The sequence below is a fragment of the Balaenoptera musculus genome, chromosome 18 (genome assembly GCF_009873245.2).
Source record: "Balaenoptera musculus isolate JJ_BM4_2016_0621 chromosome 18, mBalMus1.pri.v3, whole genome shotgun sequence".
In the NCBI taxonomy this organism is placed as follows: Eukaryota; Metazoa; Chordata; class Mammalia; order Artiodactyla; family Balaenopteridae; genus Balaenoptera; species Balaenoptera musculus.
The window spans coordinates 68,776,287-68,792,703 of NC_045802.1; the positions used below are offsets into that span (position 1 = coordinate 68,776,287).

The following is a 16,417-nucleotide window of genomic DNA, read 5'->3' on the forward strand; positions in this document are numbered from 1 at the left end:
TGTGCTAATAAGGATTTTCTCGACTTTTTAAAATTAGATATTTTTTAATGAGTTGTAGTTTTTTTGCAACTTAGCCATGTAACAAACAGCTGGTTACAGTTTCTTTTCTGTAATCATTGTTTCATGGGGCCGCAATCCATGTAAATTGATTTTAAATCAATGCATTGGCTGTATAAATGACTATTAACTTTAGGAATTATTTTTATAAAAAGAAACCGAAAATAAATCTTGGAATAAAGCTTTAACAGCCGACTTAGTCATCACAGTTATTCCAGTACTACATGCTGAGAAGAAAGATTATAAATATGAAGCACTATAGGTTTTCTTCTTTTTTGCAATCTTTTGTAGAAGACAAAAATGACACCATCATACAGTTACCTAAAAGACTTGACAGGTATTGATTTAAAGCACGATATATCAAGTGGTACTGTAAAAAGGATTTCATGGTCATAAATTTTAATGTCTTCCAATTTTGCACCCTCTCAGTAACTTGTCAATAACAACTCTTCTGTATAAAATATTTGCTTTGCTCCCACATGGCATTAAAGTCTGATGTTCAGTTGTTGGGATATATAAGATTTGACGAAAGATAACTTCACATATGGAGGTTCATAAATTTCTAAAACCTAACACATATCTTAAAATTAGCCTCAGTACCAAAATATGGCTACTTAAAAGCCATCATTAGTTTCACAGCATTGTAAGTAGTTTATGTTTTGCTTCTCAATTTATAGTGTCTGTACCAAGAAGTTCCCATGAAATCTGGCTTTTTACACATCAGTGTAAATTATGTACATAAATTATAAAATTCAGGACTAACAATTAGTACAAAATGACTACCAGAACTGACATCCTTTATTAATAATATTGTAACAACTGTTAGATTACTTAAATATAATTTCAATATCTACTATTGAAAAAAAGTCTCATTTGTCATAATTGATGTTATTTGTTCCCAGAAATTATTCCTCAAATAATTTAAAGCATCTTTATTTATATAGGATTTTAATGTTTTATTAGTATGCTGATAGATAATGAAATAGCAACATGAGGATGTTTTAATTATGCTACTATAAAGAAAAGATATTGTTATATTTATTTACTTAAACTCTTTTTCATGAAATACTAAAATTTTTTTAGAAACATTGTTCTTTTTTCTATTTGACAGAATAATGACAGTAACAGGAATGGACCTTTTATAAAACATCACGGATATAATTTGTACTGGCTATATGTTAAAGCTGCTATTTCAAAAGCAAAGCAAATTGATATGCCAACAAATATACTTAGCAGAGTAAATTATCATTAAGTGTACATTCATTTTTAAAGAACCAAGTATGTCTATAATTTTATCATATAATAAAATATAATCTCATCATTATTATAACATTAAATTATGTTGCATTTTATCAATGACCTGATTAGATTCCACTCTTCCCTGATTTTTAAATTGTTTTTTTAATGACTACATGATTTCATAGAATCCTGTGACTCTTATCTTTGTATAATGTTTTAATTTAAGATTCCTTTCTAAAGCTTTTTTAAAACCGTTACTACAGAAATAAGATTTCTTCTGGGGTGTCTAAGCATCTGTATAAAGGAGAAATATCCAATCTTCATTCCATAAGCAAAAAGGGAAAATCTGAGGGGTTTTTTTTTTTTGGTTAGAGAAACTTATGTAATTTTTTATTAAATATTTTTAAATGGAGTAATCTAGAGATCACAGTGTTCAAATCTGCCTTCTGTTTTACCATACTGAATAAAATTTTTTTCATTGAAATCCAATTTTCTATTAGTGGTTAGAAGGGATACACTAAATTCATCTAAAAGAAAGAAAATTGAATGTATTATTGTAAGACACTATTGATATTAATATAGTTGTAATGTCTGCTTCTGTAAGCTTTATGAAAACCAACAGACCACTTTTAAAAGAAATCATGGAAGATGGGATAATGGTACAGAATAAGCAAAAGACAACTTGCAGAATTGGAAAGAATTAACATGTAATTTTTTTCTACTTTAACTTAAAATAATCACTTTAATTTGCAGACATTATCCTTTTAAAGTTCCAGCCAAAGCAGTTATTCAACGTGCTGCCTGGTCAATCCACCTGTAACTAAAAATGAGAGATTATCTGCTCTAAGGTGGCATTTCTATAGGATCGGAAACACAATTACTCCCATTGTTGTATTTGTTCTTATGTGGTGTTCTGGAAAAGCCTGCCTGATTGTGTTATTTTCTTTTTAAAAAGTTCTAAAAATAATTAGTTATTTTACTTACAGACTGTAAGGCATTCAGGAGACTGGCGTGGTTGAGACATTTTGTTTGAACATCTGTTTGTTGTTTTGTGTTTCCGGTGTTATTAATCTTTGTGTAGGTAAGCAGGTGATACACCCTAACCAAATTGCAGTGGTCCAGGAGCAGTTTTCTCCTTCCCCTGAAAAAATTAAGTGGGCTGAAGAACTGATTGCTGCCTTTAAAGAACATCAACAATTAGGAAAGGTAAATGTTTTGTTAATGCCTTGAAACATTGGTGAAACTGGCGTTTAAAATACTGTGGGGAAGAATGAAAAAATATATATTGTTTGAGTGGTTTTTAAAAACTCGTATTTTGAGGAGGAGGATATGTGTGGGCTTAGGGGGGACAACATTTATCACTGAGAAATTCACTTAAGGTAAATTTGCCCTTCCACGTTCCTAAATATTTCACTCACTGGATCTCAAGTCTCTCATTTTATTCTTTTCATAAACTATATTGGCAGCCTTTGAGAAAATAGAAGTCTGTTTAGTTTTACTCTCCAGACCTGATGCAGCATTCATATGAAAATAATTTTAGATCAGAATGAGAGCAAGTTGTAATGAAATAAACACAGTTTGATCAAATGGTTCTTGTGGAGAGAAGAAATAAATTTCAAGTTATTTTAATTTGGGGGGAAAAAAGTACAAAAATCTCCTCCGGTTTAGTCATTTAAGAGTGGGAGGTTGTATATGTGTTAGTACCAATTTCTGGACCTGAGATTTGGATAGAATGGAAAGCAAATTAACACTGGAGTATGGTTGTTCCTAATTTAGTGCATCATTGAGCCTCGCGTTTCCTGCTCTGTGGGTTTCTGCTATGTAAATATTGCAGTGGTGATGCACAATCTGTCTCCACTTTGTGCCAGTAACACTTAAATTAGGTGTCGCCTGAAGGAAGATTTTATGCTAGTTGCAGCATTGTCAGTTAATTATCTTAAAGGTTATTTGCAATAATACCGTTTGCCTCTTTTTAAGAGGATGGGGGGAAAGTTGCATTTATAAATCCATCCTAGAGGTTGTATCTAAACCTGGCCTTGTCACTTACATAAGGAGTGAAGTTTTGATGCCCGTAACGCAAAAGTACTTAGGGGAGAAAGAATGTTGAAACATTATGAAGGTTCTAAATGTTAAACAGTACCCCCTACAAAAAAAAAAGAACAAAATTGGTTTTCAGTGGTGAACCGGTGACATCAGTGTGAGAAGTGTGGCTTACACTTTTCACTGGCAGTAAAAACACCTAAAAATCCCAGGGCTTTCGAAAGTAGGTAACAATATTAAGTGGGTCACTCCCTCCCTCTCATTACCTGCCTTCAGCTCCAGCCATGCTCGCATGCTCACCCTCACACACTTTCAGGCTCATCTTTGCACAAACTTGCACTTAAAATCAAAAGACGGAATATATGACACTGGAGACATCCCATTTGGACTATAGCAGTTTCGGGATAAACAGCAACCTTTCGTTTCAAATCAGTAGTGACTATCAAAAAAAACATATTGCAGTGGGTAAAAGATTTTTCAGTTGACATTATGTTTTATGTCCACTTCTATATCTTGATCCCAAAATCCAGATCCTCCATGAATAAATATAGATACTTATCTAGAGAGAAGAGCCATATACTTTTACATTTATACATGCAAATAACTCCATCCACTCCCCTCTCCTGCATGCTTGCCTGTGCACACACTCACTAAATGTTCTGTACCTCTGTGTGTGCCTTATGCCAGCTAAGGATATGTACCTGATAAATACTTCCTACTGAAGTAAACTGAGGCAGGATGGGGACCATCCAAACGGCAGACCAAGTAGAGTTCCAGTCTGGGCCAACACTGCCTTCTTGAACTGTCTACACTGGGTTTCACATTGGATAAAATCAAAGGGCGCCACTGGCATTATAAGCAGCTAGAGGTGTGGAAGAAGTTACCTAAGTTTCCGTAGTCAGCAAAGAAAATTCAAACTAGAAACACACTCTTTTACCAGCATTTAAGTTCTTGAATGAGGGAAAAACACTTTTCCATTTTATCTTGAAAGTGCTGTTCCCAGGGAAAATTGCCCTAAAGTGTCCTTGCCTTTTGATGATGGCAACTTAGATGTTAAATTCTGAACTGTTTTTGTTTTTTTTTTAAATAAGAAATGCCCTCTTGTTGGGACATATGCTTTCACAACAGTGTGGTAGAATAGCTTTTCTTAACACAGAACCATAGAAATTAGAGCAGAAGGGAGGCTCACTATTAGGTCACTTCTTCCCTGCCCCATTCGTGTAGGTTTGTTTCCTACAGCAAATTCTCCTGGTGCTTTGTCCAGCAAGGTTTAAATGATTCAAGTAATGGGGCTTCCAGTGGGGACATATGGTTATTTTATCCAATCCACATGTTTCTTTCACCTTGCCTATAAATTGGCTGGTCACAAAAATTGGGTCTGCAGGTAGGTGACTCTGGGTCTTGAGGGGTCTTGGGGTTTAAATAATGTAGGTTCTGTTTGTAAAGATTTAGTATAAATAGGTCGCTCAGTTGTATAAAATATTGCTTCCAACAAACATCTAATCTGTTTTATTTCAAATGTGACTCACTGATGAAAACATAAACCCTCGGATACTTTGTCCAAAGCACAGGTGACTCTCTCAACAATGGGAAACTGATGGTTTGTGTCCTAGTGAGATATTTATAAATTTCTAAAAGACCTTTTTCGCCCTCTGATGAAAATTTCATTCAAGTAATGCTTTCAAGTAGAAATGACCCAAGAAGGCAAAATCATGTATCATTGCTTTTCTCTACTTCCTGCTCCCATCTTAAATTATATTCTGCCCTAAGACGAAAGGTATAGCTGAAGTTCACAGTTAGTGCTGGGTCATTTGTATTTTCTATAGTGATAATAATATTATTATTCAAAATAACAAACTTCATGAGAATACTTAGATCACAAGTAGATAAATTATTGGGGTTTAGTCTAGTATCACGGGAATTTTTTTTGTTCTATATTAATTAAAAGTTCTAAGGAAATAAAGTTTGATGCCCTTAGTCTAATGTTGGCTAAAAAATACTTTACATTAAAAAATAATAAAAAATAACAATCTGCTCATATAATCTGTCTCTGTTTGGCAGGTAATGATACTTGTGACTGCTTTGTTTCAGGAAACTAAAGATATTTATTTTCAGGCTAAAAAATTTTGTCTGGCATGACAGTCCCCATCATAAGAATTAGGGCTATAGATTGATATTAGGGACTCATTAAAATCTGTTGGAAAAAGTTTAAACATTCCACATACTCTGTGCTCCTATTTTAATTCCCATAAGCTAAAATATTTCTACTTTAGCTGACACCAGTTGTGAGGTATATATCCACACTATTAATCACACTTGATTCTTTCTTTCATCCTTCCAGAAAAATATAATTTGAGATACAACCTGCATGTCATTAACTATTTTAGTCTCAAATTATTTGGTGAAATATTTTAGCCAGGATAAATCACTGCCATGTGATTTGTTTTAAATTTGTAAAGTATTTTCTTAAAAGTTAATTTCATTTTTGATGTCATTTTTTTTCATAATAACAATGATTCCAATATTTGAAAATTCTCCATTCGGAACTGAATTTAGTATTGTTTAAAATATGATTTTAACACTTCTTTTGTTATCAACTAAGAACTGTATCTAGTATGAAATTAGATAATTGAAATGAAATCATCCCAAGCAAATAATTAGTTAATATTAGTTGATATCAATAAAACTGTAATTTGTATATAAATAAATACATACACATATTTATACTATATATATATATACATTCATATATGTATGCTACTGAGTATTTTTTCACATCTATATTATAAACTCAGTGCTAAATTCATCACTTCTTAGGCAAAAATGACAGCTAAAGGAAATAGTCGGTTGCTTTTTTAAAATGATTGATAATCCCAGGAAATCCTACATTTAGAATTTACCATTTCTTTTCAAATAGAGGCTCGAACAGAAAAATATGAAAAAATAGCAAAAGGTATTAAGAATAGCAACATGTATTACATGAGATCGATCTTTAAAGGTACTTTGCTAGAATATTCATATTTCTGCAGTGTCTGGCTACCAATATAGCTTTGCTTCATTTTCAGTATTCTAAGTACTCTATTCATAGTAAATCTGTAAATGCTTTATTTGGTTTTGGAAGGATTTTGTTTAAATTTTTCAATATTTTTTGTTCATTATAGCTTCTCAAGCTGGCTAAAAACCGAGGAAGGGAAAGTGTCCACCTTTAAAATTTAGGTTCCACTAGTAATTATAAAGGTCAAAAATAAGGTCACTAGCTGACATAACAACTATAAACAACACACATAACTGAAACATCCTAACTTCACTCAAGAGAGAGCAATAATGCAGATTAATATGTTTACATTAATAAGCAAATCCCCTATAGGAATATAAATTGGGAACTTATATCTTAATAAAGAAAGAAAAAAGAAAGAGGTTTTTTTCCCTCATGTAAGTCTTTTCGTCTAGAAAATTACAAAGAATAATTCCCTCTCCCCAATATTGAAAGCAAATTATTTTCATAGGTATCTGATTACGGCTCAGACACCTTTCGTTTGTGTTTCCAAATGCAAGGCTTTACAAAAGAAATACTGTTTGGTCCAGATGGCCTTCTAGAAGGCTCCCTGAGAGAACTCAGAAGTCTCTCTAGCCAAAAATATTGTTTCCGCTTATTCAAGTGCCAGAAATCCCACTGCCACTCTTTCACGCAGATAAAATAAACCATCCAAAGATTTGGTTGTTGTCTTTGTCAAAGGAAGGGGTTGATTCCACTAATAGACAACAGTGTGCCCTCCCACACTCATGCATCCCACTGCCTACAGCCTTGCCCCCTTTATTTGTAAGCAGAAATGCTAAAATCAGAACTGAGTGATTGCCAGTGAAAATGAAAGAGGAAGGGACATCACTCTACTTTTGAGATGCTTAGTTATTGCATTTCTCCATTTATTTCCTTGTTCATTGAAAATCTTTAGAACTATATCCCATAATTTTGACTTTAAAAAGTCAAGTTCTTAGAAAAGTTGATAGTCTGCCAATGGTGACTTTAAGGTTGATTTGATTAACAACAAATTGCAGATTTCTAAACATTTAAAGCAAGGCAGTACGGTTTTACTGCTGATCATATCCTATTTCACATAGGCTTAGTGGCAAGTGGCTGATTTAGTATTAGAGGATAAGAGATTTTGTATGTAGGTTAAATCTGATAATTTTTAAAGTTGTTTGTTTCATCCTTAATTTATAACACATTCTGAAGGATATTTTAATCAAAATACTTGTATTCTGGTTTATATGTTTCAGGATTTTTTTCTTGCTCAATTTCAATTTTAAAAAATGTAATTCTGTTAGATGAAATCTCAGAAATATTCTAGTTAAATCCCTTCAGTTTACAACTTATAAAATACACTGAGACCCAACTTGGGTTTGGAAGTTACCCAAGGTCACTCACAGCCAAGATGGTGATAGAGACCTGACCAGAATTTGGGGCTCACTTTGTAAATAAAGATAAGAACATAGCTTAAATCTGGTTTCAATTCGGTCACAATGAATCTGCACGCTAATGACCAAAACGAGATAGAGCTTTAAAAGTATTCAGTCACAAACAAAATGTGAATTTCATTAGTTCAGATTAGAATCTTTTTCTTAGTCATGCACTTTTTTTTTTTTTTTTTTTTTGCATGAGCAGAAACTGATGAGGAAGGAAAGAGCAGAGAGTATCCCTGTACCTTCCCAACCTTCCTAGCTATTATTCCCCACATCGCTCCCTCCTTCTCAGTTCTGAACCCTGCGCTTGTCCACTGCCCTGCCCCAGAAAGACTTCTTGGCTCTGATCACTGCAAACCTCATTCTGTTTTATTAGTCATTCAATCTCCTAAGGTAGGTTGGAAACTCTCAGAGCAAGACCGGGGGCCTTTGGCAAAGAGGCCGTATCTGGCCCCGAGCTCAGTTTTATCTCACTCAAAGGACAAGTTCCCAAAGTCCTGTTCTCAGTTACACCTGTGGTTGCAAAAAACACACCATGCCTTTCAGTGCCTTTAATAGCAAGAGCCAAATAAGGGCCATGAAAGGATGGTTTTACTCCTTGGACATCTTTCTCTCTCTTCTCCTCTTACGGTATTTCTCCCTCTTAGGATGTGTGGGTCTGCATGTGTGTTTCTGTATATGTCCTTCCTGTTCCTTCCCCATTCCTCTTTCCATGGATTCTTTTTTGTTTCCTCTTTTTCCTTATATCTCTCTTCCTTTCTCACCACATCACCTCCACACCCCGCCACTACCCCGTGCCTTCTCTCCTTCAGCTGATTGTAAGAGAGAAGTTCAGAGCCTTCTTTTAATATTTTGTGGTACTTATTAAAGAATTTTGTAATTCTTTTTATATTAAAAGCAGCCAAATGGAGCTTTTACTTTACTAAGAAATATAAATCAAGAGTTTCTAGAATTCTCTTTTTTTTCCATTTTAGGTTAGTGGACCTCAATGAAAAAAAAAAGTGGGGGAATTTCTCACCACTACCCCAGAGAGTAAAGAATTCTTTCTATCACAGATCTCCCTGCAGCATCTTGGATGGAAATAGGTACACGATATACATTTAGTAAATACTATTTAGCTAACTGGTTTCTAAATTTCTGACAGTGCTAAAAAGAAATTATCCGTTTTACTTTTTAACAATATATATGATACTGACCTTTTTTCCCTTCTAGAAAAGTTGAAAGAAAAATTTTCACCAATTATTTCATCAGTTATTGTTCATCAGTTGTATTTTAGTAAATGTTTAAAGTTTAAAGTGCCTTCTAGTTAATGTTAGTTCATTTAGATATATTTTCCAAAGAAAGAATAAGGCTACAGCATTTAAAATAGAAGTCTAATATTATTGGTCTTAGCTGCAAGCTGCTATAAAAAGGCCCTCATTCTCTGCTTTTCTCATAGGCAATATCAGCTTAAATTTGACGTAAAATATTCTGAATTAAATGCAAGTATTTACACATTTATCTCAGGATTAAAAATAAAATATTTTCCAAGATTTCTAGTTTCAAAAAAAATCTGAGAGGTGATAGTTGCAGAACTCTATGTAATTAGTAAAAGTCAATGAATTATACACTTAACAATGGGTGAAGTTTATGGTATGCAAATTATACCTCAATAAAGCTATTAAAAAAACAGAAAATTAAGCACAACGTTTAGTTTGCTAGCAAATGTGGAAACTCCTTTAGATTGCAATATGCTTATAAATCCAATTGTTTCACCTCGGTAGGTAGCTTTCCATGTGGCATACTTGGCCTGATTTTTCCAGATTTCCTTATCAAAAGATATTTAAAATAAAGACTTGTCTATTCCTGTCTGATCATTTTGCCTGAATATTTTAAAAGATAAATCCTGTTGCCTACATTTAGTGGGTTCTGAGAAGAATTTTAAAAACAGAAGGCACCTTTGGTCTCCCTATCCGTTTGTGAAGTAAGGATGCTCTGGTCCACTGAGACCCTCCATCTGGGCAAGTAGACAACTCAGGACTGGTCACATATTAAGATAATTGACCTAAACATTCACCTCAGCTCTCCTCCCTACTGTTCAGCCACCTCCATCTTCCCTGCCAAATTCATCTTCCAAATCTTCTACTAATTCTTCTTTACTCCTCCAGCTTCCTAAAACTATTGGTAAAGTCCCAAATTAATCTTACCAATGTCCAACACATGAGTGTTTCTATTTCCTGTGTAGAGCTAAAGCTAAATAATTTCATGCTTCCTTTTTAAAAAGCAAGATGTTAATGATGTCCCTTCATTTTACATCCACTCAGGTGCCATGTTCCAAAGAATTTCCTCTTTTTATAAACGTGTCAGGCCATTTGTCTTCGCTAGTAGTCTTCCTTTTCCTGCTCACCGTCTGCTGAAAACTATCCTGTTTCACCACTGCCTCCGGCATAGCCGTGCTCCCAACTGCTGGTCACCTGCATCTGATTCCTATCTCCTCCGGCTGATAAGTTTTTAAATTCTTTTAAATGGATTTAAAAGAATTAAATACAGAGGGGCCGCTTGGACAGGTGATTCCCCACGTCCTCTCAGGCAGCACTGACCTGGCAGCTGGAACTGCACTGGGGGGCATACAGGACCCTCCATCCCGTTCTCCATGGAGGGTTCTGTGCTCTTTTTTCAAGCCAGAGAGCCACAGGGGAAAGACAGGGGGAGGGATGGGAGGGATAAGGAGGGAGCTTCTCCAGGCTTTTCCACCTTTCAGAACTTGGAAAATAAATCCAACAGGCTGCCCAGGATGCAGGATACCCAGCACCCGACACCCCCTCAGAGGCTGTGCTCTGAGGCAGGGGCTGAAGGGATCCTGTTGAAGCAGTTCAATAGGCCCGAATTGTCACTATATTCCCCACTCAGGCACAAAACAAAGCCCCTTCAAATATTTCAACTGTTACATTCTTATGAATCATTTAAAGGGCCACCCCTTCAAAGGCCATGGAATATCACCTGTCAGAATTTCAGTGCTAGCAGTAAAGACAGATTAGCCCAATGTGAATTGCCCATGTTGAATGACTTCAGTTGAGCTTTTAGAAATTTCAAGTAGAGATATATTAACATCTGTAACTTCTCTGGTCATAGAGTGAACGACTATTGAATTTTAATTCAAAATATTAAAATACCTATCAAATTATCACTACAATTTAAAGTGTTAAAAAAAGAAAAACATGTTCTCTATTCCCCAAGTCCTCAATAGTATTCTTTTACTCTCAATGGCAGTTTTAAAAGATGGTTTATCCATAAAACAAAGGGTTACTGATATTCAGAAGCACAAAGATCAAATGTCACCTCCTTTAATCCTTCTTACAAATGCTTTGGGTTTTTTGAGGATTTAAAATGTCATTCACATTTTTATTATTGAATTTTTTCTCACTGAAAATATCCTTTGGTATTTCTGCCATCATAATAATTATAGTAAAAGCGTCCAAGTGGAAACTCAGGATGGAAGCACGTTGCATTTCAGTTGTTCCCAAGCCAGTTATTAAAATTGCATTTTCACATACTTGCTTATCTGGGCCTTACCTATATATATTAATTTTTTCAGCCTCATTCTAAGTAATAATATCTCTGAAATAACAGTTTAGATATGCTATTTATTTTTTATAAATCACATCAAAATTTTTTAAATATAGTATATGTAAAATAATATATATTAAAAATTTTTGATATTAATTTTTTCTATAATCATCTTATGTACCATGGTTACCAGCCATGCTTTGAGGTATACTGATTAGTGGGAAGAGTTTGAGATTTGGGGTGAAAAACCCAAGATTCTAGTCCTATCCTACTCATAAGTTCCTTTAAAAAGATGAACTAATAACTGAACTGCAGTTTTTGTATCTGTAAATCAGATTGTTGGATCCCCAGACTACTCTAGAACAGAGAAAGAATTACCCAGAATAGAGGACAGGAAACAAGTGGTTCCATTTCCTCCCGCTCAGGGTCCAGGGCCCCCTCGGGCCCACCAGGGCCGGGAGCAAGAACACAGGGAGCCCTGTGGGTTCCAGTCTGGTTGCATCAAGCAGGGACTGAGTCCTGTGTGCTTTGTCGTGAGGAAAGTCTGCCGTCCCTCTTCCAGATTGCTCTCATTGAGGCTAGATTAGGCTCCCTTTCCTCAGGCCCTAGAGAAACCCCTTCATCAACAGACAGATCCAGTAACTCATACCGTGGTCCTTCATTTTGCTTGATCTATTGAGTCACTGATGACCAGAAGTACAGGGGGCTCTTGTCGAACACAGAAGGCCAACCCCACTCGCACATATGGATACACTGCTCTGTTTCCCCTGCCCCTCTCTTGACCTTCATTTGGCATCTCTCACCTTCTAAAGCTGACTTTAAAAGTACCTGTTCCCTTGGGACTTGCCTGGTGGTCCAGTGGTTAGGACTCCACACGTTCATTCCTGAGGGCCCAGGTTCAATCCCTGGTTGGGGAACTAAGATCACACACGCTATGCGGTGCAGCTAAATAAATAAATAAAGTACTGTTCCCCAAAGCCCCTCCGAGGCCAAACCACCCCGTTTTGATGGCTCTTTCTCTCTGCAGCGTCTAATTCCTTAAGCACCACTTACAGATAGACTCACTTGCACTTCAACCGTTGTCATTTGCATGAGTTAACCTGACCCCAACCCAACATCACATTTGCTTAGGTCAGTCCCTGTGTCCTACTGGAGGCTCAGCAAGTGTTGGCCAACTGACCAGGGAGTATTACCAGACCAGGGAAAGATCAAGTGGCACAGAAAGACACTTGCAGGTATAGGAGAACAGAAAGGTAAGAGTGATTCTGTCTTCCCAAGTCATTGTCCCCTCAGTCACCCAGCTCAGGCCCCACAAAAGAAACAAGCTTCACTCAGAACCATGTTTTGGGTGCTGGATTCTGGGGATTCAAAGATATGTGAGACCCTGTCCTCAAGGGCTTCCCAACATAGTGAGAAAGACAGCGACGTAAACAAATAATTACAGTAGAGTGTGACAAATGTTGTTACAGGAGGACGTGTAAGGGAAAGAAGGAGAGAAATGAGCCCAACCAGGGAAGTCTAAAAATGCTTCACGGACATGACATCTTCTGACGTCTTGAAGCATAAGGAGCAGTTTGCCGGACAGACAGGGTAAGGACCATCAGAGCAGAGAGCAGAGCCTGTGGGAGAGGTGCAGAGGTGTGTGTGTGCGTGTGTGTGTGTGTGTGTGTGTGTGTGTAGACTGGCAGGAGACTAAGCTGAGAGCAGAGGCAGGGCCTGGTCTCACCGTGGGGAGCCCTGGGCCCCCAGCTAAGGAGATTGCACTTGATTTTGTAAGTCCAAAGGGAGCCAAAGCAAGGTTTAAGCAAATGGATGATCTTATCTGATATTTTAGAAAAATAACATCACGGTCCCAATTAGGAAGGTGTCCCAGCAGTCTCTCAGCAAGACCTCTGCTGGCCAGCCTGGGAGCCAGGCAGCCTCCCCACTGAGCTTTGGGTGCCTGGTAACCAAACTTAAATCCTTACCCCTTAGCCAAATTGTGAGGGGACCAAGGCCATACTAGGGCCTGTCCAAGGACTCCAAGTGTGATAGGTTGAAAAACAGGAAAGAAAGAATGAAACAGTGCCCATTTGTGTCTCTGTGAGCATCATTTTCCCCATTTTGAGGGGTATCAAGGAGCAATTAACTTTGGGAGTAAGGAAGAGCTATGTGATGGGAAGTCAGGGCTGGGCCTGAGAGAGTTTAGCAAGAAGAGGGCACAACCAAGGTCCTAAAGACAAATTCCATAGTGGCCAACACTGACTAAAAGTTTTAGGAATTCACTGGGAACTGTAATGAGGTAAATAATTCATTGGGCATAAGACTTAGCATCATAGAGGAAGAAATAAAGTGTCACTCTGAAAAAGAAGGCGTATAGCAGCTGTGCTCAAATATTATCATTAATTCTGACAGAGCAACATCATCATGGGAATGTGCCAGAGAGAGCTCCCTGAATGCCCAGAGAAGTTATTTGAAAATACAATGAGTAGGGAAAGGATTAGATCAATTTATGGGTGCTAGAAAAGTACTCTTTTAGTACTCTACAGAAAAAAATTCTCAAGTGCTAAGTGCCAGAAATGTAAAATATATGAATATTTCCCATAGATGTGATTACTCTTGTCATCACCACCATCATGATCACCAGTCCTTTTGCCATCAAATTGTAAGTCAGATTCTCCCCCATTGAAGAACTTCAGGGTCTGATAAAGTTCATGTTATTTCTGTGCCTATCTTACCACCAGGCAATGACCCAGATGTTAGAAAAAGTACAGCCCAATAAGTAATTGTTTTCCTTCCTATACAGATAACACCTATGCTAAGGTGATACTGCTCTTCATTTCCAGGAGGCTGAAGCCATAGACATGTGTATAGTAAGAGGTGCCAAAGTGGCTGACTAGTGATTTATTACAACAAATAACTCAATAGGTAATTGCTGAATAAAAGCCCGTTGTGCGGAGGTGGAGCCTCATGACAACTCTAGCGGGAAATGCATGACATGCACTAGGTACACAATATCATGTCTAACTCAACAGTGTGAAATGGCAAACATGGTCCTGATTGGTAAGAAGGGCAGACTTTTCAGGCCTCTGATCTCCCTATTCATAACACTGGCTTATTCTCTAATTCTTGTTGCATTTTATGGCACCTGCTTCTTTTCTTCCGTGTCTCCTCCTGCAAACTGTAGGCTCCTTGAGAGCAGGGATGGAGTTGTACCCATTTAAAAGCCAGCCTAACCATTTCTACCCAGGAGAGCTAAAACACAGAGCTTCTCAAAGTTCAATGTGCATTAGAATCATCAGAGGGTTCCTGGCCAACGCCCAGACCTTCTGCATGAAACCTTATAGGATGGAGCCCAAGAATCTGCATTTTAACAAGCCACCTCCCCATTAGATGATTCTGATTCAGGCGGCCAGGCAACCCACTCGGAGAACAATCTACAAGCCCAGGGCATAAGCCTGGAGTGCACGCTTTGGATCAAATAGAGCTAGGTTTTATACCAGTTCTATACTTAGCGAGCTACAGGGCAGACTCGTACAAGTTTCTTTGTGCCTCAGTTTCCTCAGTTATAATATGGGGATGGATATATACTCATAGAAACAGATGAATACATACTCATTGCCAGGGGATGGAGGAGGGGGAATGGAGAGTAGTTGTCTAATGGTACTGAATTCCACTTTTGCAAGATGAAAAAGTTCTGGAGATCTGTTGCGCAATAGTGTGAATCTAACACTACAGACTCATATGCTTTAAAATGGTTAAGATGGTGAATTTATGTTATGTGTTTTTACTACAATTGAAAAGAAAAAAAAAACAGTTTGTTAATGGGGATGGGTCATGGTATCTACCTCACAGTGTTTTTACAAGCATTACCTGAAATAAAACATGTCAAAGACCAGGCACAGTCCTGGGGCTAGCAACTGCTCAAGAAATTATAGCTATTATTATTGTTGTAGTCATGGTTGTTAAGGCTTTTAACCATGAATGAGTTACTACTTAGAGGCATTTTAAACCAAATTATATTCCGAATCTTCAAGCTGATGGAAGTTCCCTCTTCTTTTCAAAATGGTACACCAGTTTCTCAGAAACGCACTGAGCTGTGAAACCAAAACTTATCTATGATCACACATTAAGGAATGTTTCAAACCCTCCCCACAAATCTAGGTAGCTTTTGACAATCTGCATTCTTCCAAATCCTGACCAACAGACTGTTCACATTTCACATGTAGATCCATATGTTAAAAAACCAACCATATTCTAGGTCGATGTGAAAACAGGAGGATATTCATAATTAGGAAGTCTTGATTCTTAACACTAAAATCCTCAATTTGCAGAGATGAAGGAAACAAAGAACAAAAATGTTAACTTTTGTTTTCCAGCTTAAGCTTAACAAAGGAAGTCAAGCAAAATCTGCCACATAAAAGAAAGAAATGATTTCCCTGTCGTGAAAAACTACATGAAATATTTTGCATCTTTGATGTGCATGTGGAATCCAAAGCGGATTCAGGGAACATGGCATAGACCCAAAGCCAAGTCATCTTGATTCTCTGTGCATCATTTTGATTTCATGTGCATCTAGGCTAATTTCATCTCTATTATTATTAGCCTATTCTTTAAGCTTTAGCAGGACACATGTGCTGTTTTACAGGGCCAGAATCCACGTGGTGGACGGATAACCAGGAGGCCTTTGGTCTTCATCATATACTCCAATAAGAAAACTAGACTCTTGCCTTGTAAAACAGCACAAGTCCCATGCCCTGATTTCACATGTCATGCTAACCCACAGAATATCCTTAGAACTTCTAACCAAATTCATAAAATTCATCATGGTCACAGAGACAACCAAAATTAGCTCTAGGTTGAATGAAATTAGGCACAGACCAATCTGGGAGTATAAATAGTAAAATGGGCAGATTGGAAAATGACTTAACGGTATAGGATTTTAGGCAACACAGGTGTTCATATGAATCCGATTTATCATTCTAGGGCTGAGAAGGCTAAGCACTGGTGAGAATTCTAATCCTAAAGACTTTTAAATCTCTCTTGATTAAAAAACAAATTTCAAAGTCACTGCTAAGGATTCCCTGCCAATGTT

General features: G+C 36.9%; 1 protein-coding gene and 1 long non-coding RNA gene across 4 annotated transcripts in view; one reads left to right on the forward strand and one right to left on the reverse strand.

Annotated features, from left to right (window-relative positions):
• The window catches only part of CLYBL (citramalyl-CoA lyase), a 239,066-nt gene that overhangs the window by 220,146 nt on the left and 2,503 nt on the right, over positions 1 to 16,417 (forward strand). For 2 of the 3 annotated variants that reach the window (XM_036832076.1, XM_036832077.1), the window contains exon 7: positions 2,378 to 2,502. In XM_036832076.1, the coding sequence (XP_036687971.1) occupies positions 2,378 to 2,502 (125 nt within the window). Of the gene's footprint in view, positions 1 to 2,377; positions 2,503 to 15,701; positions 15,796 to 16,417 lie in introns of those variants that run through there. The other variant, XM_036832078.1, reaches the window with a different exon arrangement.
• LOC118884432 overlaps positions 1 to 16,417 on the reverse strand; it is a 73,925-nt gene that overhangs the window by 5,441 nt on the left and 52,067 nt on the right. The window lies entirely within an intron of this gene.